The 24,757-nt window shown below is 47.1% G+C and overlaps 3 protein-coding genes and 1 long non-coding RNA gene across 4 annotated transcripts in view; 2 read left to right on the top strand and 2 right to left on the bottom strand.

Annotated features, from left to right (window-relative positions):
* ITGA11 (integrin subunit alpha 11) overlaps window positions 1-10,192 on the top strand; it is a 91,492-nt gene extending 81,300 nt beyond the window's left edge. Inside the window, exons 26-30 of the mRNA XM_083586351.1 lie at window positions 982-1,068; window positions 4,065-4,175; window positions 5,062-5,157; window positions 7,380-7,493; window positions 8,622-10,192. Coding sequence (XP_083442477.1) covers window positions 982-1,068; window positions 4,065-4,175; window positions 5,062-5,157; window positions 7,380-7,493; window positions 8,622-8,693 — 480 coding nt within the window. The 3' untranslated portion in view covers window positions 8,694-10,192. The remainder of the gene's footprint in view (window positions 1-981; window positions 1,069-4,064; window positions 4,176-5,061; window positions 5,158-7,379; window positions 7,494-8,621) is intronic.
* The window catches only part of MAP2K5 (mitogen-activated protein kinase kinase 5), a 933,658-nt gene that overhangs the window by 629,708 nt on the left and 279,193 nt on the right, over window positions 1-24,757 (bottom strand). The window lies entirely within an intron of this gene.
* FEM1B (fem-1 homolog B) lies at window positions 12,516-19,318 on the bottom strand. Its single transcript, XM_083586582.1, has 2 exons — window positions 18,244-19,318; window positions 12,516-15,584 (listed from the first exon to the last, which is right to left on the bottom strand). Exons 1-2 carry the CDS (start codon window positions 18,489-18,491, stop codon window positions 13,949-13,951), a joined length of 1,884 nt encoding a protein of 627 aa, XP_083442708.1. The 5' UTR covers window positions 18,492-19,318; the 3' UTR covers window positions 12,516-13,948.
* LOC310749767 lies at window positions 19,448-20,463 on the top strand. The gene is made up of 2 exons (XR_014541759.1): window positions 19,448-19,939; window positions 20,250-20,463. It is a non-coding gene; the product is annotated as an uncharacterized lncRNA (long non-coding RNA).

The following is a 24,757-nucleotide window of genomic DNA, read 5'->3' as shown; positions in this document are numbered from 1 at the left end:
CCCTACCCCTTGCAAGGAACTTCCAGTTCTAGGATCAAACCCCTTTGGCTTACGTAAAGACTTGTGGTGCTTACCAGGAAGAGCCGTGGCTCAGGGGCACAACATCTGCTGTGCACGCAGAAGGCCCCAGGTTTCATCTCTGGGTGGGGCTGGGAAGGCTGCCTTTCTGAAACCCTGGAGAGCTGCTGCCAGCCCGTGTCGATGATATTGAGCTAGATGGAACCCAGTGGTCTGGCTTGGCAGTCTCCTGTGTCCAGCTTTAGCGCTTTTTATAAAACTGGGCCCCCAATGGCAAATTTGGCAGGCTGTACCATCCTCCCATCCAGATGTTGTGTCATCTTTTGGTTTCCTCCCATCTGTTCTGCTAATAGTCACCCTCTTGACCCAGTTATTCCAGGTTTTGGCTCCGAAAGGAAGCTGTCTTAGACTAAAGCCAGGCCATTGCTTCCTCTAACTCAGTATCTCCTACACTGACTCACAGCAGCATTCCAGGGGTTTCAGGCAAGAGAGGTTCCCAGTCCCATGTGGAGATGCCATCGGGGATTGAACCCTGAGCCTTCTGCACCCAAGGCAGGTGCTCTGCCACTGAGCTACAGCCCTTCTGCATTAACTGTGCACTCAGGGCTCCATCCACTTCCACACATGGCTGGCTGGGGAGGTGGAAAAGATTAGGAGCCAGCAGCAGCAGAGAGCCAAACCTCCCACTGGCATTTAATGACTAGCTTGTAAGGTCATGGAACAATTTTCCTCCTAGAGAGACTGTTGCTGGAATCCAGGTGCCCATTAAATCACAGGGCACATTTTGTGTGCTGCCTTGGGATGGACTGGCTGCACAAGCGGAAGCTGTATTTTAGGGGCAAGGATGTGCACAGGGGGAGAAAATCCCCCAAACAGGCTGTCCAGTCTGCGTCATTCTTTCCAGGATGTTTCTTTGGATTTCTGTTCCCAGTGAGCTATTCCAGCTTCTGTCTTCTATTATAGGAACACATAACATGCCACATTGGGGGGAACAACACAGATTATCGAAGGACACCCTCTGACGAGGACTTGGGGCGCCACCCCCAGCTGGTATGTAATGCCCATCTTTCTGTGCTGGACTTCTGAAAACACAAAATCAAATCCTGTGTGCTGAGACAAGACTTGAACATAGGGCTCAAATTCTGGTCCATCTTTTATTTAAAAAGTATGCAATGTCATTGCCAAGGTATTCACAACCTGCGCGGCATTTCCTGTGCAATGAATACTTTTTATGACTTGGGGGGCGGCGGAATGCCCTTCCTGGCTTTAATGTTACATAGCAAACATGGAGAATGAGGTCAGATAGCAAATTGACTTTGGGCTGATGCACTCAACCAGCCTTTCTGAACCTGGTGTCCTCAGTGGGGGCTGATGGGAGTTGTCATCCGAAATATCCAGAAGACATCAGGTTGTGCATTAGGAAGCTACTTGACTGGTCTGGAGTGTGGGCAGCCCAATCTTGCTTAGGATGACACCTGCAAGTGATTTTCAGGCCTGTCCGAAGGAGAGGACTGCAGGGGGAGGTCATCCAAAACAGCAAGGAAACCTGAGTAGGGTGTGAGTCCCATGGGGGGGGCGACTCCCTTTGGGCTCAAGCATGCTTACTGGTCTGAGCAACAATCATGATAGAGGATGGGGACCCTACGGCCCTCCAGATGTTGAAGGACTCCATCTCCCATCATCCCTGCGCATTGGCCAGGGATGTAAAGAGGCACCATTTTTGTTGGCATTCCCTGCCTTTGGAGCTGATGGGAGTTGGAGCCCAACAACATTCGGAGAATCACAAATGTTCCCCATCTCAGCTTATTCCGTGCGGCAGGCCGCCTTTTGACTGCCAGCTTGGCATAAGAACATAATACAAGCCCTGCTGGGTCCTGCCAGTGGTCAAGCCCATCTAATCCAGCATCTTGTTCTCACAGCAGAACCTGAGCACAAGCGCCTTCTCCGCTCTTGTGCTTTCCAGAAACTGATACAGTGGTACCTCGGGTGTAATGGGAATTGGGGTTGCTTGTGCGTAAATTCCAAACTGCTCCCAGCTGTTGGGGTAGCTAAACCTTTCCCTGATTTGACAGCCCTTACAAGGCGACTGTCTCAGTCACTGGCAGCATCCGTCAGTGGGCGTTCCCTAAACTTCTTCCAACATAAAAGCTGTTTGACGCCAAGTCTCCTCCTAGCCTCCCTACACGGAAGTCTCCTGCGCAGAGTGGGCGTGGCCAGCGGAGGTCCTGGGCTCTCCCCGCTGGACCCTGTGGAAGGGTCTTGGAGCCCTCTTTCTGAAGACCTTCCCTCCTCCCCTTCTTTCCTGGTGTCACGCCGATTTCCTTCCCCAATGGAAGTATTCTCCCTCTCCCTGCTGGTCCCTTCTCCTGCATCATCGGAGAGCCCTACCTCCACTCTGGGCTCCGATGTCAGTTCCCTGACATCGGGTTACAGATGCTTCAGGTTACAGAGGCTTTAGGTTACAGACTCCGCTAACCCAGAAATAATACCTCGGGTTAAGAACTTTGCTTAAGGATGAGAACAGAAATCGTTCAGCAGCGGCGCAACAGCAGTGGGAGGCCCCATTAGCTAAAGTGGTCTTCAGGTTAAGAACAGTTTCAGGTTAAGAACGGACCTCCAGAACGAATTAAGTTCTTAACCCAAGGTACCACTGTATTTAGAATCATTACTGCCTCTGAGAGGAGGTAGAACATAGCAGAGTGGCTAGCAACCATGGATAGCCTTCTCCTCTATGAATTGGTCCAGTCCTCTTTTAGATCCATCCAAGTGTCAGGGACTGGACTGAAGAGGACGAGGAGTGGTGGAGTTCACCCCCCGCCCTTCTCCTGTAGCTTCCAAATTACAGCAGGGCTTTGAGGAAGATAACAGCTCAGAGACAGGTGAACAGAAGAGTTATGAGGTGTTAGGAGAAGATGGAGGGGAGACAGAGCAGCTAGCTGACACATCACTGGACAGCATAACTGACCCCCCCCTTCTCCCAAAATGCGACATTCGTTAAGAACAAAGGGCACAGTGACAGTTGACCATGGGCGGATGCCGTAGAAGCAGGTGTTGTTGTTAGAAGGGGAGGAGGAGGAGCTCAGTGTGAGCAACTCCATTACTGACGAATGACTGGATTTCTTTGTCTTTCATCATCATCATCATCATCATCATTTTATTTGTATACCCCCTTTCCATAGCTAAAAACAATGCTCAAGGTGACTTAGGACATGACCAGATTTACATAATTACCAACATAACAAAAGCCATAAACAATAAATAAAGCATAGCAAAAAAAAATACACAGCCAAATGAAAAACAATTTCCACATAAATCATAAAATCTAAAACTAAGAATACAGCATTAATATCAATCACAATTTAAAATGACACAGGTAAAAAATAAAAGCAGTTTGAAAACAAAAACAAAAAAAACAAGAACAGAGCCCTCTCTGCTGCCCAGCAGCAGCAGCAGCACTCATTTATGGAGCCTGTCAGGCCCTGCTCCAAGCCCTTCAGGCCCCCAGCAGGTCAGTCCTGGCCAGCACCATTATAACTGACCAAATCATAAGTAAGAACTTCCTTGTTTCCTCCCTGCTTCTGGTGCCATCGGGGGAGGGAGATGATTCCTCAAGCCTGATACCAAGTTGGTCACTGCCTCCTGTGGGAGTGAGTTCCAAAGTTTAACTATGAAGAACTTCCTTTTATCTGCCCTGTTCTCAACCTGCTGGTCCCCAGATGTTGTTGGATTACAACTCCCATCATCCCTGACCACTGGTCATGCTGGCTAGGAATGATGGGAGATGTAGTCCAACAACATCTGGGGACCCACAGGTTGAGAAACACTGTGCAGCTAAAAGAAAAGAAAAAGTGCTTCCTTTCATCCAGCATGAGCAGGATCTGACCACCTCACTGTGGATGCAGCAAATTTGAGTGAATGCCCAGTGATGCTCACCCACCTGCTGCAGTAGTCAACCTTTGGTCCTACTTCCAGGTGGGAGGAATTAGCCTTGTTATGGCCCTCTCCACTTCTAACTCCTTTTTTCTTTTCTTTTTTACTCCTTCCAGAACTACAGTAATTCTGATGTGATATCCATAGACTGCAGTGTAATTCTGGCCGCCAATGGAGAAGTCAGCTTCCTCTTGCATGGATATCTGTGGATGAAGTCACTGAGAGCTGTAAGGGCGAGTCAGCAAATGGTGTAGCTTCCAGCAGTGTTCCCTTTGAAGGCTGGCAGATTATTGTGCTTTTGCTGCTCGGCTGTATCCCGAGCTAGCCCCTGACTCCAGGGAGTTGGGCCACGAGGCGGTTTTCAAACTTCCTCTTTTCTCGCCAGCTTTTTCAGCTGCTAGTCATTCCCCGCCCATCCCCAATGGAATCCTCCCTCTCTACGTAGCTGGGAAACAAGATTTGTCATCCTCTTCAGTGCCACATCAACACCATTTGCTAATTACACCAAATAATGAAAGAATTAGGTCAAGCCAGGAACATCTGTGACCTCTTTTTCACTAAGATGAGTGCTGGGTGAGACCCTCCCTGGTTTAAAGAAAAGTGTTATTTTTAACGCATCATACAGCCAGCCAGCTTGATTTTCTGGTCTTTATTTATTTATACACACCCTTCAATAAATTGTTTTTATGTATTTTGTTTTTTTTAAAAAAAGCCTAAAAGTGGTTTACAAAAAGAATAAAACAACTAAATTATCAGTTAAAAATAATTTAGGACAACTGTTTCAAACAGGGTTTCCCAAACTTGGGTCTCCAGCTGCTTTTGGACAGACATGATTATTATTATTTTATTTTATTAAATTTGTATACCGCCCTTTACCTGAAGGTCTCAGGGCAGACATCAAGGGAGTGATGCTGCGGCACAGAAGAGTTATTTTCCCTGGTGTATCACTTGAAACATTCCAGGCAGGAAAGAGTGCTGCTCTTACAAATGACACAACCCCTGGTTTGCTCAGATCAGTGAAAAGGCCCCCCAAACAAGCTGAGTAACCGACTAGCTGAACTGTCCACTGCTGAACCGCCTCTTGTGACTCTTATCTTGCCCTGTCTTTTCAAGATGAAATTCAAGTCGCTGAGATTTGTGATTAATGCCGTCCTGCAGAGAGGGTTCCGCAGTGCCTTCGTCTTCAGAGAGGACGATCCCAGTCGGCAGGTGAGTAGCTTGACCACAGGCGCTCATCAGATCTCATAGAATTGTAAAGTGGGAAGGGACCCAAAGGGACATCTAGTCCAACCCCGCTGCCATGCAGGAATTGCAACACATGTTCGTACCCTCGTGATCTGGGAGGCCACAAGCAACTTGGGCAAGGAATGGTATGCACCAGACCTGGAATTTGTGTTTGGAGAAGTGTGGTATGTCGTGGGGGTGATGGATTTATTGGGAAGAAAACTTGCTTCTGAAATTGCTGCTAAGTGGGTTCAAAGGAACCCAGAAGCCTGCATTCAAAGATACGGTTTCTCATCCATAAGTGAACTGCATCTCTTGGCTTGCCTCTTCTCTCCTCTCAGACCATTTTGTCTCCTAATTTGATGGCAACAAAATTTGCCATTGGATTTAGGCGGCAATTGGGGAAGGGCAAATCATTTTTGCTTTCAGTTACCAATGTAACATTTCAGGTTGCATCTACACCCAGACACATAGTGTGAAATAGCCATGCTTTGTTCACTCACTTTTTACAGGGCAAATAGTAAAGGTAAAGGGACCCCTGACCATTAGGTCCAGTCATGGCCGACTCTGGGGTTGCGGCGCTCATCTCGCTTTCTTGGGCGAGGGAGCGGGCGTACAGCTTCTGGGTCATGTGGCCAGCATGACTAAGCCGCTTCTGGTGAACCAGAGCAGTGCACGGAAACACCGCTTACCTTTCCGCTGGAGCAGTACCTATTTATCTACTTGCACTTTGACGTGCTTTCGAACTGCTAGGTTGGCAGGAGCAGGGACCGAGCAACAGGAGCTCACCCCGTCGCGGGGATTCGAACCGCCAACCTTCTGATCGGCAAGTCCTAGGCTCTGTGGTTTAACCCACAGCGCCAACAGTCATGGACAAAACATCTTCTTCTCGTGCTTTCCCTGTTCAGCATCTGCTTCCCCACCCAGAGCTCAGAAAAACTGACCAAAAAAAAGCAATGAAACAGCTGTGCAATTTCCCCAGATGACCCATCATGCAGCTTTCCTGTGGGTTTCGGGCTGGTTCTGGCCTGTATAGAGTGCTCCAGCCATTTCCTTCTCTGGGGTTTGTCTCTCCTGTCTAGCAATTAACTCTCTCACTTTAACCTTCCCTTTCCAAATAGCATTGCCTTTCTATCAGCCTCCTCCTGCTACCCTTTAAACAGTGTCAAGAAGGCAGGAAGCATTTAATCCTTTCCTGCTAAGCCATAGTCCCAATTAAAATTGTCTCTTCCCCACCCCCCACCCCATATCTGGAATTGCCCACTGGGCCGCAGAATGTCATCTGGATTCCAGCAGTCTGGAAGCAAAGTTCCTGATCCACTAGCCATTCAGAGCAGAACAGCAATGACTGGGTCCTGCTATGTTGCCCTTATCTGAAAGCAGCAGTTGCAAATCCAGTTTAACCCAACGGGGTAAACTGCAGCTTTTGCATCCAGCATCTCTCCTTCAGAATTAGGCCCCAATGAGGGCCCCTCATGCTCTTGAATAGACTTGTGCTTGCAGCCCTGGAAGAAGAGATAAATAAATGCATATACGACACAGAGCGGAAGAACATTATGGCATGTTCTTCGTTTCTGAATTGTCGTTGAAAAGCGGGGCGCTGGTGCCCTCTGCTGGCAGCAGATGTCAGTATGTGCTTGTCACGGGTACACTTCTGCAGAGTGAACCCAAACACACATAACCAAACTTGTTTCTTCTTTTTCAATTCCATACAAATCACACCCATCACCCTGCTCCTTTTTGGATGCAAAGGGGGTTAAAAGTCGAGGGGGGTTCCATTTGAAGAGCCAGTTGGTAGAATCATAGAATTGGAAAAGATCCCATGGGCAGTGGCGTAGCGTGGGGGGTGCAGGGGGGGCCGGCCGCACCGGGCGCAACATCTGGGGGTTAGGGTTAGGGGGCGCAAATCCACGGGTTAGGGGGCGCAAATCCATGGGTTATGGGGCGCAAATTACTTGCCTTGCCCCGGGTGCTGACAACCCACGCTACGCCACTGCCCATGGGTAATCTAGTGCAAGTTCCCTACAATGCAGGAATCACAGCTAAAGAATCCCTGACAAGTGGCCGTCCAACCTCTGTTTAGAAACCTCGAATGAAGGAGGGTCCACCACCTTCTGAGGTCATTCATTCCACTGTCAGGCAGCTCTTACCCTCAGAAGGTTTCCCCCCAAAGTTGCAAGTGTTCTTGTTGTGTATTCCTCTTGCAGGTCATGTTTGAAATCTCCAAGATAGAGGAGTCCCAAATCCCCATCTGGATCATCATTGGGAGCACCTTAGGTGGTCTTCTCCTGCTGGCCCTCCTTGTGCTGGCGCTGTGGAAGGTGAGTCCCTCTCCCACCAGAGGCACATTTAGGGGAGCGCAACCAGCTTGGTTGCACTGGGAGTTGAGCCATGGGGGCACCACAACTATGGTGTCATGGTCACACAGTGTCACACAGGGTGCTGCTGAAATCCGAGACTCCCCCAAAGTCCGCCACTGCTCCAACCACCCCTTGGCCTGATGGGGGTTGTAGTGCACAAGCAGCTGGAGGGCACCAGATTGGGGAAGGCTGAAAACTGGCAATGGGGACCCCAATGGATGAAAGATGTTCCTCACAAAAACCAGCTTTATATATGAAGTCATTGTCTGCCAACTGCCCTTTCAGTGGGAAGACAAGAATAGGAGTTTTTAAAATAACCCATCAACAAAAATCATTACTCTCTATTCCTACCATTAAAGCAATAAATTCATTTCCATGAAAATTAGTCACACTGCTAAACATTTGGCCTTTTCCTTGTTTAACAACTAGGATTGCTATATGAGCCATGTAACAGGCAGAATCTCAGCTGATTGGGTTTTGTTTTGCTTTTTTGCTTCCCACCCACCCACCATTTCCTAGTTCAATGTTTGCCCTTTTATGCATTTGCATATTTCTTTATTCAGTTGTAAGCCAGTCTGAAGTCACTAAGATAGGATATGTCTTAATAAACAAACTAATACTGTACCATGATGTCACGTAATGATTAGTGAGTTTGGGCTGGTCCTCATTGTTGCCTGTTCTATATTCTGATATTGTGTACCCATCAATTCCCCCAGGTCCGAGAGCTTTTCTCATCCTTCTACAGCTGTACTTCGTGAAAATGCGATCTTACCTGCTATACTGAACTCATTTAAGCAAAATCTCCTTTTGGAATTTCCACACATCCGAGAAGACCCGATTTGGCAGGTGCAATTGGATTTTCACAAGGCGCAGCTATGGAACTACAAGAAAAGCTCTCAGACCCAGGGGAATGAATTGAGACATGATACAGTCAAAATACAGGTCAAGCAGAAATATAGGCGAGTCCTGAGTTTGAGATGCAGCTGGATGAGGCAGGGAGCCTCAGCTACATGTGATCTATCAATACTGCTATTACTGCCAGGCATATAAATTAATGGTGGGTTTTTCTTTATCTTCCTTTTCCTGCAGCTTGGCTTTTTTAAAAGTGCTAACCGCAAGAGAGACGCAGCCCAGAACCAGAACACCAAGGACTTGGACTGAGGCTTCCATCTCCCTAAGTGACTCACTTGGCTCCTCAGAGCCAAGTTTCCTTTGCAATGATGAGATCCCTCAACACCCCTTCCACCTCTTCTCATGAAAGCAACCCCAACTGCTCAGTGTTACCTGCAAGGGGCAAGATGCAGCTGGCTAAAAAGGGACTTCAAACTGGTTTTAATTGCTTCCTTCAGCCTAAGACACTGGAAGCTACGCAGCAACGGCCAGGAGAGTAAATTTACAGGGACAAGGGACCCTTCAGTGGCCATCGCTTTCTTAAAAATGACAAATCTTGGCTCCACGAGGCAGACAACTACCATGCCAGAATAGCTCTGCAGTGATCTTAAAAGCCTCTGAGCTCCAGTCCTTTTTATCCGTTCATGGCACAAGCATATCTCACTGGGGAAAGCTTTTCACCCCACCAAAAAAAAGGGGGGAAAACCTGGATCTGCATGGATACCAGCAGCAGCAAACTTGTAATGGGTCTTCACATATTCTTTTTACAGCAACTGCTTATTCAAGATGCCATGGGAGAATGAACCAGACCGATATATTCTGCACAGGTGGTCTTCAAGAAGTTGAGATATCAACACAGCATGCCTTTGAAACAAATGGTGTTGCCTTTACAAAATAGTGCAGCATTTGAAATCGTTTGAGGACGGGAAGTTCTTTCTAGACCAGAGGACTCTGTAGCGAGTTAATGCTTTAAAAAGCGAGATCCATTCATGTTATCCATAAAACATGTAAGAGGCTGGGTGACTTGAATGAAACAGAAGTTAACTTGCAGGTGGGGACACATGTTCTCTAGCTATTCCCTTAATTGTCAGAAGAAAGGGACTGCCGCAAGTAAGGGGCACCGTGTGTTTATCTATGAATGAAAAAAGTTACTAGATTCTTATCCGATGCTCTACACCAAATGTTTATGAAGAGCCCAAGCAGGATATAACGCACTGGGCACTTATTCTGTACATGAAACTCCCATTCATTCCAAAGGGGTGGGTGCAGGATACATGCCCAGCTCAGAGCCAGACCGTCCGCCACTCTGCAGTGCCTCTCCCAGTCTCTAAATGGAGCAGTTGAAGAGAGAGATCTTTATTGCCTTCTTTTAATGCACTGAACACAGATACCGACAATTGTAAGCACCTTAATGCAAGCCTTCAATCCTCAGCTGTATATACTTTTTCTGAAATGTTTACCTTTCTTGTTTTTGAAGTCGACTAAAACAAACCAGTTTGAAGTGTTTCCCCTCAAGTTGTGCAATTTCCAAAAGCAACACATGGAAAATATGTACTATATGTGTATATACTTTGGTACGATGGAAATGTTTTAATTTGACCTTTTTTGTTTCTTTTGCATAATAAAATTATTTATGCTATTGTGAATATTAATGACTGAAAATGAGAAATCAGTTCCACCGAATGCAGTAACCTATGTAAAATGCTGTAGCAGTAGATTGTGGTTTGTGGGATTTTGTAAAAAGAAAATTAAAACTTTTTAAAGTGAAAGTTTTAGATGCAGTCATTTGTCTAAGACTTTTTTTTTTAAGGAACTAGGAATTTTGCCTCTTGGTTGGAGAAAACCCAAATGCACACTGACATTCATTAGGTGTTTTGGATCACAGCTCACACCAGCCTGTCACTGTGACTTTGCTGTCTGGGGCTGATAGAAATTGTAGTCCAAAAGAGATGGAGGGCACCAGGTTGGTGAAGGCTGCATTAGGAGCAGCCTGACATTAACATAGCTGCAGTTATTTTTAGTTGTCATAGCAAGGACACTTAACTGAAGTGTTGGCAGTGCAAAATTGCTCTCACAGAAAGGGAAGCAGAGACAGGACGCATTTGACCCTGGGAATCTCCCAGAGCACTAGAAGTCTGTCTGGTTCAATTCACCAGCAAACGTTTCCTTCAGGAAAGCCACCCCCCCCCCCCGTTATGTAACTACTGCTCCACAGCTGCTAGACCAGAGCTCAGGTACAAAATTCTAAAAGGGTTCTCGACCTTTCCGTGCTCTTTCTCCTAGTGACAACATGCCAGCTTTCCTTCCCTCCCTCGCTCACTTGAATCTTCTTAGCAACAAGCTCACTGCCTCAAAACCACCAGCTGTCTATTAAAACCCAATGCACCCCCTACGACACATTCCATATAAAAGCACCCAGTCATCCTTGGGAGCTTTTTTTTGTTTTTTTTGGGGGGGGAACCATGTGACTAATGAGAGTTGCAGTCCACAACATCTGGAGGAGACCAGCTTGGCAAAGACCATCAATTTTGCTTTCTGCTTCCCCCACCGAGCTCGTTTGACTCCATGGTTTGTTTTCCAGAGTATTCCAAAGGGACAGATGCTGCCCAGATTAGGATACAAAGCTCCCATATCCCTCCTTCCCTCCCCCAGGCCTTTTAGCAATTGAACTTACAAGGGTGGGTAGAGTATGTAGCATTGCAATAATCCACACTGTCAGCATCTGTAAGGCTGCCTCCTTCTGCAGGCATGTTTATGCTCTGTGAAGGGGTATGTGCACATTAAAAAAAAAAAATCTTGTTAAAAAATAAAGCCTTGAACAGCTCAAGGCTAGCCAACCTGAAAAATCGCCTGCCCCTGTAGAGACCTGTGATGTCACTTAGATTGTATGGGGAAATTCCACTCTGTGGAACATCATAGGGCAGTGACCCAAAAAAGGGCATTTTCCACTACTGCCCCTGTAATTATGGAAGGTCTTTCTCTTTGCCATGCATGAAACAGCAGCCATCAGCTGCTTCAGACGTCTTGTAAAGACCTAGCATTTTAACCAGGGTTTCCCTGACCTGTAAGGTTGGACGCTGCCTATCTCTTTATGAATTCGTTTTTAATCTGTGCTGCAGGCGGTTGGACTAGCTGACCCTCAAGATCCCCTCCAACGCTACAATTCTATGATTCTGTGGTTTAATGTTGCAATTTTGTAGCAATGTTATTATTTACTGTTTCTATGTTGCATGCATACTACACACACACACACACACACACACATACACAAGAGAGAGAGAGAGAGAGAGAGAGAGAGAGAGAGAGAGAGAGAGAGAGAGAAATATTGAAACCTGCAGTAGAAGACCAGGGACTTGGTCAGAATTGGAGGTTTCACAGAGCTCATGCCTACTGTTTTGTTGGCAGAGGCCAAAGTCCAGCTCCTAGGCTGCCAATCAACATACAGCATCAATCTTATGAAAAGGAACTTTTGTGTGTTAGTTCACAGAACCAGGTTCACAGGAGAACTGGTGACATTTCAACTCACCACATTAACATTATCTGTATCAAGAGAGGCTGAACAGCTTGGACGGACCCCTAAGCTTCTTATTTGCACCCCAAAATTAAAATGAGACAACAACATGAATCTGAGAGTTCACACTTTGGTGACTACCACCACACTGCCATTCTTTTTTACCTTCTCGGGGGGGGGGGGAAGCAGCATTCTGAGTTTTGGAAACAAGTGCTCGTGTTCACAAAGGAGGAAGCTTTGGCAACTTTTAAATCATCCTCTCCCCCACCTCATCAGGGAGGAATTAATATAATTTGGCCATCCCTCAAAGCCCCATGAACAATGTGCTGAAATGCAGAATGACCTGGACTTCAGACTGTTCAGAATGAAATCATCCACACAAACACCACAATATTTGGCCAACTTATTTGTTTAAGGCTCAGAAGGTCAGAGCTTAGCTGAGCGACTTATCCATTAATCAAACTACAATAAAATTTAAATGCAATGGCATGAAACCACTTCTTTTCAAAATGAGAGGTCTGCTCCTTACCAACATCCCACAAGAGCAGCTACCAATCACTTTGCAGCAAAACACATCAGGGTTAAGTTTCACATTCAAGATTTTATTTGTAATACAAACACACATACCTGTGCTCAGAATGCCCCTTTTTATTTGAACTCTCTGTTCCGTTTTTTAAAAAAAATGACTGCAGAACATTCTTTTCCCAGCTGACAGTTAGAAAGTAGAATTTAAAATCATGGGAAGTGTTTTCAGTAACCTGTCAAAAAAATGACATTGGGCTGCTGAAGTTTTCTGCCAAGGAGAGATGCTTTTCACAGGTCAAACATTCTTCATACAATCAAGGTACTGTGAGTGATTTAAAAGATGGCCTTTAGAAAGGATGATTTGGACGTGTGCAGGTGGGTGTGGAATCTATTTTTCTGAAGAGTTCCATAATGAAGAGGGCTGAAAAGACAGAAACTGATTCTCAGGGCAGGGTCCTGCCAACACAATTATTCTTCCCTGATCCTTCCCTGCCAGGTTTCTAACATTTTTTGTTTTTGTTTTTAATTTTTAAAAAGCTCATTTTTTTTGAAAACAAAACCTGTTTGCCAGCTACTTGGAAGATTTCAGGAAATGCAGCAGTTATCATTTCAGGTGTGGGATTAAGATCCAGCCTTAACCACTTTACGTTTTATCTTACCAGAGGGAAGCGGGGACAGGGAGCCACGCATAAAACAATACTCAAATAATGCAAACTATTTCTGCATGCTACTTCTCTTAAAGCAGCAAAAGTGAGAATGAATTTGAGGCAGGAGGCCTGTTTTGCCTCCCTCAACAACAACCAAATAAATACTCGTAATTTTAAGTACTGATAGGCAAGCACATTCACACATCTGAATTTCAACCTGCATTTCCCTTTTTCTGTAGCCAAACAATCGGTTATTTTCATCTCATTGCAAGCAGAAATTAAAACTAAATGTTAGTGACAACTCTGGTAGGAACTGAAAGGCATTAAAAACAGGCTGGTGAGAAGTAAATTTCCCTGGATTGCTTTGCATGTTTTAATAAAATCCCAGCAATAAGATCCTTCTCCATTTCCTCTTCCTTTCCTCCTCTTCCCTCCCGCAAGAAGACTTTCCAAACTGCTGCATAGGTAACATGCTGGCTCAATTAATTAAACGTAAAACCTCTTTGCAGGTAGCTGCTTAAAGCATTCTTGGCTGTCAATGGTAAAACCCGTGTGCATCGTAGTATCAAAATATTTTACACTCATTCTCATTTTAGAGTTTGACTCTCCACCCTGCCCCAGTTCATTAAGAGGAAAAAAAGAAACCTGTTTGCTCTGCCGTCGGAAGACAGGTTTTTGCAAATCAAAGCCATGTTAGCCAGTTTACGAGGGGGCTGGTTGGTGTGTGTTTGCTACCAAAAAGAAAGGAGAGGAGAAGGGATTTCTAAAGCTCTGCCCAGTATTTTATTGACAAGAGTTTGACCTTTATGGGGAAGGGAAGGAGCACCACCCCGTTGGCGTGGCTAGTGGAATTCAACAAATTCTTCTAGTGTCTTGGGGATCTGGTTGTGGTAGCTGATGTGATAAACCCGCACAGCTCGGGCAGCCAGGCACTTCAGACTCAGCTTCATCTGAGTCTTCAGGAGTATTTCCGACACGCCGGTGGTACTTTTGTCGAGAGGGGTCTTCTTCTGCTTATTTGTCATGTCCGTATGAGCGCCGGCCTCCACCAAGCTGATGATGATGGAATGCAAGGTCAAGAAGTCACTAATGGGCCTGTTGTACTGGACTATGACGTGCAGCGGCGTGTTCCCTTCGTTGTCCACAGCGTTGACATCAGCACCGCAGTCCAAGAGGAGCTTGGTGACCAGTGCGTTGGGAAAGCTGCAGACGTCGTTGGTGTGGAAGTCGTCCACCGGCGTGCCAGAGTTGACGGCGTGGTGCAGCAAGCCAGAGCCATCTCGCGTCCTGGGATCCAGGTGGATCAAGTTGTAAATCTGCTTGTTGATCCGCGACTGCTCCTCATCCCTGCACTGCGTCTTGGTGGAGATGCACACCAAATATAGGAAGGTGAAGATGTTGCATTCGTAGTTGTCCATGGCTGTGTGGAGCTCAGCATCCTGAGAGCTTTTGACCCGGGCCATCCCTTGCTCTATCTCCAAGACGCTGCACCTCAAGACGCTCTCAATGTCCTTGGCTTTCACCGGCTCGTTCAAGTGTATCATCTGAGAGAAGACTTGAGCAAACCGGAGGAGGTCCTTGTGGGTATTCCTATTGCCTTTCTGCCGCAAACGCAAGGCGTGAAGCCAGAGCTTGATGCACTGCTCAAACTGCATGTTATCTGCGTAAACAGCACCGCGGTAAATGATGGGGTGCGAGACATCGATGTTGTCGGAGCCCAGAATTCGTTCTCGGACAATGAGGCCCTCCATGTGGAGAGCATCCCGGTCCTGCCGAATGGATTCCAGCTCTTGAGGAGTCCGGCACTCTGTCCGGCTGCCGTAGGCTTCTATCTGAGGCAGGACCTCCTTCTCTATAATGTTCTCGCTATCTCTGTACCGCTCCAGCATGGCTAAATACAAATAGTGATAGGTCTTCATTATATCGTAGTTTTCTCGGTCATTGGCAAACGAGGCACCCAGGAGCTCCAGAGCTTCTATCCGGCTCTTGCGGTTGCAGTCGGCGTGCGCCAGCAGCAGCTCGACAACGTCGGCCTTGCAGCTCTCGGCAGCCACTTTCAGAGGTGTCATTCCATGGCCGTTCACCATCATGGCAGATTTCCACTTCACCAACTCGCGGACGATCTCCAGGTGACCAGCCTCCGCCGCAAAGTGCAATGCTGTCGCGCCACAGTGTGCTTTGGCATTGGGGTCCGCATGCTGCTCTAAAAGGTAGCGCACCACGTCCACATGGCCCTTGTAAGCAGCGATCATAAGGCAAGTGTTGTCATACTTGTTGGCGATGCTGATGTTGGCATTGTTCTCCACGAGGTACTTCACAATGTCAAGCCGGCCGTCAAAGCATGCAGCGCGAAGCGGGGTAGAGTTGGTCACGGTTGTGTGGTTGACGTTGGCTCCGTGGCTTACCAAGAGCTTGACGACTTCAAAGTGGCCAGCCCCAGCTGCACACCACAGGGCCGTGGCGCCATCGATGACATAACTATGGAAAGAAAGAGACCGAATGTTAAAATTGGTGCAATTTTTAAAAAATCTTCAAAATAATATCCTATAAAACAGTCTAGAGTCAGTGAGCGGAAGAATTTCAGAATGATAGGGAATGCAAGGGTTAGGTTCACAATGGGTGGCTGGATGTGGGCAGAAGAGTTGGACAAGTACACATAATGAAATTTCTAATTTGGAGGAGAGCACAACTTCTAGCAAAGGGGGCATGATTTTCCAAAACATGTATAGAATCCAATCTGTAACTGAGGCAGGATTCATCTCAACCCTGCAGTTGATGGCAACCAATTCTCGAGCTTTCTAACAACTACAAGGAGGACGTAGACCAAAATAATGAATATAGGGTTTTTTAAAAAAACAAAACCATCTAATGAGGTGGTATTTGCATTCAGCAGCCATACTAAAGAGAACACAGAGTGTTTGCCATCTTGGATACACCTAGTAGTAAAAGTTTGTCACAGGTATCCAAATACTGTGGGATAACCTTCATGACATTTGGACAAATGTGATTCCAGATATTAGTAAAGAGAAGGCAAAGAGAGTTACCAAACATTCAGTTGCAGAAATAGGAAAGTGATAACATCTTTTGGCCTTGGGACTGCACTGCCTACCCCAGGAGAAAGCATTAAGCAATTTTTCAAACTGTTTTAACCTGTCAGTTGCATCTCACCACGCCTGAATAAAGAACCCCAGGCCAAAAGACTTTTCAGACAAATGTGTTTAAATCAATTACAGCTTTTATATTTAGAGGGAGCTTCTTGTCAGAACATGCTGGGATAACAAAGAAGCAATTGATTTTAAGGGCAGTTCAAAGGAAAGAAGGAAGTCTTACTGCGAAACACGCAAAATAATTCTGAGGCTGGGAAACAGAGGATTTTTACAACAGCTATGGCTTCCTTGGATGTTTGTTGTTGCTGTTGCTTTGACTCCTATGCAGGCAGGGATATTTTTTACCACCCATTTGTTTACCATCTCCTACGTTGCACGTCAGTGTCAAGCACTGTCAGTTGTTTTCAAAAGGGAGATTCTGGAGTTCTCCCTAGTGACTCAAACAGTGGCCTAGCCTCTTCAAACTATCTAAGATCAACAAGTGACTAACACAGAATCTCAGGAGACTTACACTGTAGTGTAATCTCTGATAATCGAATGAGGTACTCCAGCAAAACTCAGTTAGGAGGGACTTATCCACAAAAGTCTAATTCATATAACTAGAATGGCAGCAGAGTAAGTAGGCTGCAGAAAGTAGCTGTCCTTCTCCCCCATCCCAAATCTGATGATGAATAGTCCCATATGACAACCCCCAGAGTTGGCTTTCTGTCTTCAAAAGAAATATTCTCAGCTGTTTAATTATCTCCAAAAGAAAACATTTCTGTACAGTTTTAGAGCTATGCTCGGATTACTATCCTGTCAACTTCACCAGAAACTGAAACACAATCATAATACCTATTCCATTTCAACAGGAGCAACGGACAGCTAGGAGGTGTGGCTGCAGAGACAAGTTTGGTACAGCCTCTGCTCCCCTCTCTGATGGCGTGTCCCACAGCTCCCAGCAACCTCCTCAGCGATGTCACAGAAAGAAATTATCAAGTGCCTTTGGCAAAAGCTAAAGCACCCCATTACCAGGTAGATAGGCATATGGGAAATGTTGATCCATACATGTTTAAATGCTCTGTGCTTGCCCTTTGGCTCAATAGCCTTAGGGAAGAATAAGAACTACTTCCAAAAGTAAGAATTCTAATATACATCTTAAGACCCCAATTGGCATTACTGTCATGCCTTGGAAGACATATGGAGCTGAAATGTATCTGAAATATTTCATGTGAGGCCTTTGAACCACTTTTTAAATATATTCCTGATTTTACCTTGGCTCTTTGTCAATAGCTCCCTCCAAGCATTACTCACATGGAGGCTCTATGTGTTAAGTCACCTTCTGATAACAGGACAGTGGTGGGATCCCTCTGCCTCTTAACAGGTGAAGCGTCCCTTGTGTAAGTAACACATGAAGGGGGTCAATGTATCCAAGCAATGTAACCAGGACTTTGAACAATTCCATGAGCTGCATCTTTTCCAGTAGACTAGATAACTCATGCCACCCATTTTTCACTGTGCCCCACACTGTTTTCTACAAACCACTGCCGCATGTAGGAGAGAAAGGAAGAGTTCCTAGTCCTCACAACTGCAATACGATGGCAAAAATTAGAAAGGACCAGGCTCTGGCTAGAGACTGGCAGGAGAGGACATATCTGTGTGCACCTTCTCCTGAAGCATCATCTGGAATTAGTTGGTAAAGTCATCTCAAAAGTGTTGGTCTATACAGGTACCTTTCTGCATTGTGCCTGTTCTTTATTTACAGTCCAGCACAGGTAGGGTTACGTAAATTGATCCAGGGGAAGGTCTTGCCTCACAGCAGGCAGCTTTCGGCTCCTTCCACTTTTATGATTCTTGGAAGATCATTTATAGAAACAGCATATGCCAATCAAATGAAGGCATGATGTAACCTACTATATTCCATTGAGTGAAAGGAAGCACCACAACAGCCAGGCTGAATTTATCAATCCACAGGACCATCCCATCTTCTCCTGTTAGAAAGAAGCCCAAGGCCTCCTCTGTGACCACGTGCCACACGTGTACGTACATACCCATCAAAACGGACCGTGCCAGTCTGCTGGGTCTGCACACGGTAGTGCTCCAGGAGCAGGCGCACAACTTTGGCGTGTCCATTGCGGGCAGCGATGATGAGAGGTGTTGACCGCTGCCCACCCTGGTGGGTGACGTAGCCCAGCAAGTAGCGGATGTCGCTCTCCGAGCGGTTCAGGAGCAGGGCTGCCAAGGTCAGCACCCGCCCCTCGCTGGCTGCCTTGTAGACGTAGCCCGCCAGGCTCTCCATGGCTGCCTGCTCCTCCCGGGACCGCCAACGCCAGCCGCCAACCTCCCCAGCCGGCGCCAGGGCCAAGCCGGGATCTTCCTCCTCCGCCTCCTCCGCCTCCGTGGCTCCGCAGTGGGGAGGTGCATGCGGGCCGACCCCCGTGGGGTCAAGGGGGGCACCGGGGCTTCTCGTCGTCCTGCCGTTCCCCGCCACCACCGCACACTGTTCAGGCCAGCTGTGCCACCCCCAAGCGCCTGCCTTTGGGAGCCCCAGACCCCATGCTCACTGGGGGTTGGGGCAGGCTCAGCCGACCCCCCGCGATGCCCCCTCCTGCTCAAAAGGGACCCTGGCTGAGGGGCTCTGCCTGGGTCCGCACGCACAGCAGTTCCAGGCGAGGCTGGAGCCCGCAGCCCCTGCCTCAGGCGGCGGCCGCCCGCGGAAGCCCAAGCCCAAACCCAAACCGGGGAGCGGGGCAGACGAAGGCCCCGGGGTGCCAATTCCCTCAGCCGGGCTCCCCGGAAGGCCTCTGCGAAGTGCCCGGGAAGCTGGACTGGAGGCCTCTCGGTGCGGCGGCGGCTCCCCGGAAGGCTCGCCAAGCGCCGGTCTTGGCGGCGACGGAGGATGGCAGCGGGAGAGGGAGCGCAGGCGGCTACGAGCCGCCGCAGGTGCCCTTCGCGGCCGCCGGACCGGCTTTCGCTTCCCTCCTTCCCTCCCACCTTCCCTGCGCCTCGGCTCCCGGAAGCGGAAATGGCCAGGCCGGTCCCCCTGGAATCGGAGCCGGACTGGGAAACCTCCGCCGGGGGAGAAATGTTCCGTAGCTAAGCAGGGCCGCCGACAGATAGCTGGGCGAAGAGGGAGGAAGAAAGAGGGAGGAAGAGACGGAGGAGAGGGAAGGGAGGAGGGGGAAAGGAAGCCACGTGGATGGCTCTGGCCCTTCTCTCCTCTCTGCTTCGAGTCGCGTTTCCGGAAGGGCCCTCCAGAGCTCGACTGTTTCCATATCTCTGCCAGGAGAATCCCAGTTTTGGTTTTGGTGAGGAAAACAAACAAGGTGCCCAAAGGACCCCCTTTGGAGCCGCGCTGCGTTTGCCCCAATGGACGGTTCTAGTCGAGGAAGCCGAATTGCTGAGTGTTCATTTGAAAAGGATGTGGTGGAAAAGGGCAAACAAAATGACCAAGCGGGTGGGGCGACTTCTCTATGAAGAAAGGTTGCAGCATTTCGGACTTTTTAATTTAGAGAGAAGGCAAGCAAGAGGCGGCATGATCGACGTTTATAAAATCTTGCGTGGCGTGGAGAAAGTGGAGAGAGAGAAGCTTTTCTCCCGCTCTCACCACAGAAGAATTCATGGACATCCAATGAAGCTGAATGTTGGAAGATTCAGGACAGATAGAAGAAAATGAGCCTGGGCAGCAAAACCAACAAAGAATCTTGTAGCACTTTATATAGACTAAGACTACATGTATCTGATGAGGTGAGCTGTTGTCTATGAAAGCTGCTGCTGCAATAAACCTATTACAGTACTGTATTATTCATGTGCTCTTTATGCAAAGATCCAGGATAACTCCCAGGCTGACTGGGTTTTGTATATTTTTTATTTTATTTTTGGAAACATATACAACAGAAAAGCAAGATACAAGCATATTGAGATATACGTGCCAAAAATGACATAAAAAACAGATATGAACCAGCTAAACCCAGCATTCTGCTGAGAGCAATCTGTTAGCCTAGGTTACAGCAGGTCCAATAAGCATGAGATTAAACTCTGTTTTTCGTATTTGCAGGGATGCCTGCAGGTTTTGACAGGAATCACACAATGATGGAATACAAAAGCCAAGGAAAAGGAAGGCTTGTAACAACACACAACTTAACCAGAGATTGACTGGGGGCGGGGTACTAAGAATTCCAAAGGCTAACAATGTGGAGGAGAGGTTACATGATGTTACATGATGTTCATTTGAGTATGTAGTAAAATGAAACCAGTCACCAATAACCTTATTTTTGTTGCCCTCCCAGCACTCTGAAGTTTTTGTGCACATTTTTCCACTAATGCCAGGCACTACACCTTGTAACTTATGGAGAGAATGCATGCTTTCATCGCATGCAAAAGGTAGCCCCGGGTACAATCCCCAACGTCTCCAGACAGAGCTGGGACAGAAACCTGCCTGGAGAGCTACTGCCTTTGCCAACATCTGTTGGGACAGCAATGTGGATTGTAGTGTATGGACAATATTGAGCCAGATGAATCAGTGGTTTGACTTTAGAAGGCAGCTTCCTCTCTTACTCGGTTCTGTAAATTCGGCTTCCTCAACTAGAACTGTCCATTGGTGTAAGGTAAAAATAAAGGGACCCCTGACCATTAGGTCCAGTCGTGACCGACTCTGGGATTGCGGCGCTCATCTCACTTTACTGGCTGAGAGAGCTGGCGTACAGCTTCCGGGTCATGTGGCCAGCATGACTAAGCCGCTTCTGGCGAACGAGAGCAGCACACGGAAACGCCATTTACCTTTCCGCCGGAGCGGTACCTATTTATCTACTTGCACTTTGACGTGCTTTCGAACTGCTAGGTTGGCAGGAGCAGGGACCGAGCAACGGGAGCGCACCCCGTCGCTGGGATTTGAACCGCCAACCTTCTGATCGGCAAGTCCTAGGCTCTGTGGTTTAACCCACAGCGCCACCCGCGTCCCTATCCGTTGGTGTAAACATTAGTGTAAAGCTTGCCTTTTCTCTGTAAACCCCTCCTTTGGGCTTGCTTCCATCCAGTCAGCAGACACGCCCAGAGCAGTGACTCCCACAAAAACACAGCAGGGGGAGAGGGCTCCTCCAAGGGCTAATCACACTCTTTCAAACACTTAAAACCATTTTGAGTAAAGAAGGGAAATGTGTCTCTCATTTTAAACCATATGCTACTGCAGTCAGAAGTCTAAAAGACATTTGTCTTAAAGGTTTGAAGGTGCCAGAAAAGATTTGGAAGTCAGAATAAGGGAAACTGGCAGGTGAATGCTGGAATGGTCCTTGCTGGCTTTATGAGACCACCACAGTATAAGCAAACACCTGCACCTCTTTGCACCTGCCAGATGTAGTGGGGACAGGTTTGATATCCCCTTGAACAGGCAGTGGTGTTCCTTCTGCAGACACTGGCTAGTGGCATTGCTCCTCTTCCTCCTCTCCTAGGAACATAGGAAGCTGCCTTATACAGAGTCAAACAATGAATCCATCTAGCTCAGTACTGTCAAGACTCACTGGCAATGACTCCAAGTTTTGGCCAAGGGACTCTCCAGCCACATCTAGCAATACCAGGGACTGAACCCAGAACCTTCTGCATGCAAAGCCAATGCTTTGCCCCTCAGAAACGGCCCTCCCTCCGGCTTTCTTGTTGCAGATGCCGGTCTTTGTTTCCCGAGGCTTTCAAGGGGACCCACCTATTGTCACGAACTAGTCATTTGCTGGAGCCAGCTGACACGGTCAGTAATGCGATCTTGCTAATTGGGCCCAGGGCCTGTTTGGTGCAATTGTTTTGCCGTGGTTTCAGTAACAACAAAATTAATAGTTAATTGGAAGTCATGCAACAGGAGCCGCTGCCACCTGTGGAAACTGCGCAAGGGCAATGCCATGCATTATGCATGGGAGGAATGGCCTGGTTGCGCCATGTGGTTCTTTGGATGGGGTGCGCATCAAAGAGGTGGCAGCAGGAGGAAGGGATGGTGAGCACAAGTCGCCCTCCTGAAACACACAGTGTTTGTGTATATTCTCCTACTCTGTTCCTCTGGCCTCTGGCTGTGTACACAATCCTGTTAGGACATACAGTGCAAACTATGGAACTCGCTCCTGCAGGAGGCAGTCATGGCCACAAACTTGGATGGCTTTAAAAAATGTTTGGACAAATTCATAGAGGATAAGGTCATCAGTGGCTACCAACCATGATGGCTACGCTTTGCCTCACCCTTCAGAGAGAGTAATGCTTTTGAAAACCAGATGCAGGAACATGCAGGTGGGGAAAGTGCTGTTGTGCTCAAGTCCCGCTTGCAGGTTTCCCACAGCCATCTCATTGGCCACTGTGAGAACAGGATGCTGGACTAGATCAGCCATTGGCCTGATCCATCAGGCTCTTATGTTCTCCATGCCCAGTGTTGCTTTGGGAAATGGTGTTCACAAGGCATTAACCGCACCCCATATCTGTGTTATGAGCTATACTATCCTGCATCTATCCTGTTGCTTCTTACGAAATACTGCACTTGGATGTGTTTCCCCACAAACCATCTTGGATCTAAATTGCAAAAAAAAAGAATGACCTCGCTGCAATGTGTGCATAGCCCTCCGCTCCCTTATCTTCCCCTAATCTCCCAGGGTGGATAATCTGATGGTGATTATCCCGAGAGGCATCAAATCCATCACTCAAAGGTTCAGCCCGGCATGCAGAGACCTTGTGTCACAGATGCAGGGCACAGACTCAAAAGATTTCCACGCTTTTGATCTACGTACTGCGAATACAGCTTCTCTCTGCCAGAAATGTTGCTTTTGGTCATAGGACTGACTGCTCCAATTAGAATGAAATCTCTTTAAGTAATAGAATCGTACAGTTGGAGGGGGCCATGAGAGTCATCTAGTCCAACCCCCTGGAAGGCCTTATTGTGTTGAGGGATGACCCTACCATTAGGCAAAGTGAGGCAGCATTTTGTTTGATTGTTGCAACCTGTCTTGGGATTATGATTTCATGATGGGCAGGCTAGAAATTGGAGCAACAGATGCAACTGTGGCTACATGCCAGCTAAGCAAAAGTCAGAAGCTTCTACTCCCCACCCCCACATCTCTCTCCATCCTCCATTCAGAGAAGCAAAAGACATTTCAAAGGACACCAGCCAGACAAAAGGAATGGGTGGAACAGTTAACGAGGGGGTGGCCCCAAAACCCACATTCACCCCACCCTGCCTTTAGTTCTCCACACTTTTTGTAGTGGGAAGTTGGAAGAGTCTTGGTGGGCCTAGGCTAAGATGTTGCCAACCTTATTTTCCTGGCAGCGCTCACATGCCATTAATAGTTGCACAGAAATATACAGTAATCAGACCTTTTCTCACACCTGCTCTCCATACCAGCAAATGCTTCACTGCTGAAATGGAGCAAGGTGCCATTTAAATAGGATTGCCATATGTCAGAAAGTGAAAATCCAGACACTAATGTTGAGCACCTTTTTTTGGCAGATTTGTCGAGCTAGTTAGTTAGTTTGTTCATTTGTTTGGCCAAAGTTGTTGAGCCAAAAATCTAATTTAAAAAAGAAAGTTTTGGAGCTATTTTTAAAGAAGTTCGCCCAAATCTACACTTCCAACATGGGTTGCCATACGTCTGGACATTTCAGCGATTTCCACCCAGATATTGTTTCCGACAGCTGAATCCCAGCTATGTCCCGGAAATTCCAGACGTATGGCAGCCCTAATTTAAATTGAATCCAAGAAAGCATGAGCCATCCTGGATCGGACTGAAAGTCCATCTACTTGGAGCTCCCGTTGCCAGCAGTGGTTGCCCAGATGCATCCAGAAATCCCGTAAGCAGGACAAATATATTAAAATATTTCAAAGTTTGCATTTTAATATATTGTAGCATAATTGACTGCTCCCTCCTATAAAAGAATTAATTGATTGAAGTCTGCCAAAGCTTTCATGCACAAAAAAGCACACCAGCACTGTGTAATCATCAAAGTATTTACAAGGCTTCTGCTCTGGGCATCTGGCAATGGTGGTTCCAAGCCCCTCTGGATGGGACAGGACAATAGGAACAAGGCAATCTCTCCCAGATTTATCCTCTTAACTCCTAAAGCCACCTTTGCCAAGCAGGTGCCCTCCAAGTACTACTGAACTACAAACCACAGTTCCTAGGATTGTTTAGGGAAAGCCATGAATCTTTTTATCCCACATTTTTTTTTATCGTTTTCACTTATTTATTCAAGAAGCAACAATCAATATTCAGCAATCCATCCCACCCTACACAGAAGCACCAAATGTCAATTTAATTACATTTAACTTTTTTAATCATTTCAGTTTTTAAAGAAAGGTATCATTCCGCAAGTTGCCATGTGTCCTTGGAGGCCAGTAACCATGCTCTATCAATTTTGCATATGCAGTAAAACTGTTCCAGGCAGATTGAAAAGTAGGGATTTTCTTGTCTGTTCGACTCTTTTGGAGGTTGACCGTCCGTTTGTCCCTTAAATCCTGGAGTTGTGAGATCCCGATCTCAAACAGGTCTGCGTTTAGAGTCTTCCAATACCTTGCAATAGTAAGCAGTGCAGAAACCCACAGGT

This window comes from Podarcis filfolensis (assembly GCF_964270895.1).
Source record: "Podarcis filfolensis genome assembly, chromosome: 14".
Classification (NCBI taxonomy): domain Eukaryota; kingdom Metazoa; phylum Chordata; class Lepidosauria; order Squamata; family Lacertidae; genus Podarcis; species Podarcis filfolensis.
Note: the sequence above shows the minus strand (reverse complement) of the source record. Positions and strands in the feature narration are given on the sequence as shown.

What these genes read in the sequence shown, in the direction of transcription:
- FEM1B (XM_083586582.1), bottom strand. Translation starts at nt 18,491, where the DNA reads ATGGAGAGCCTGGCGGGCTACGTCTACAAGGCAGCCAGCGAGGGGCGG. An exon ending in GGCACGGTCCGTTTTGATGG is followed by an intron (nt 15,585 to 18,243) that starts GTATGTACGTAC and finishes TTCTTTCCATAG; the next exon opens with TTATGTCATCGATGGCGCCA.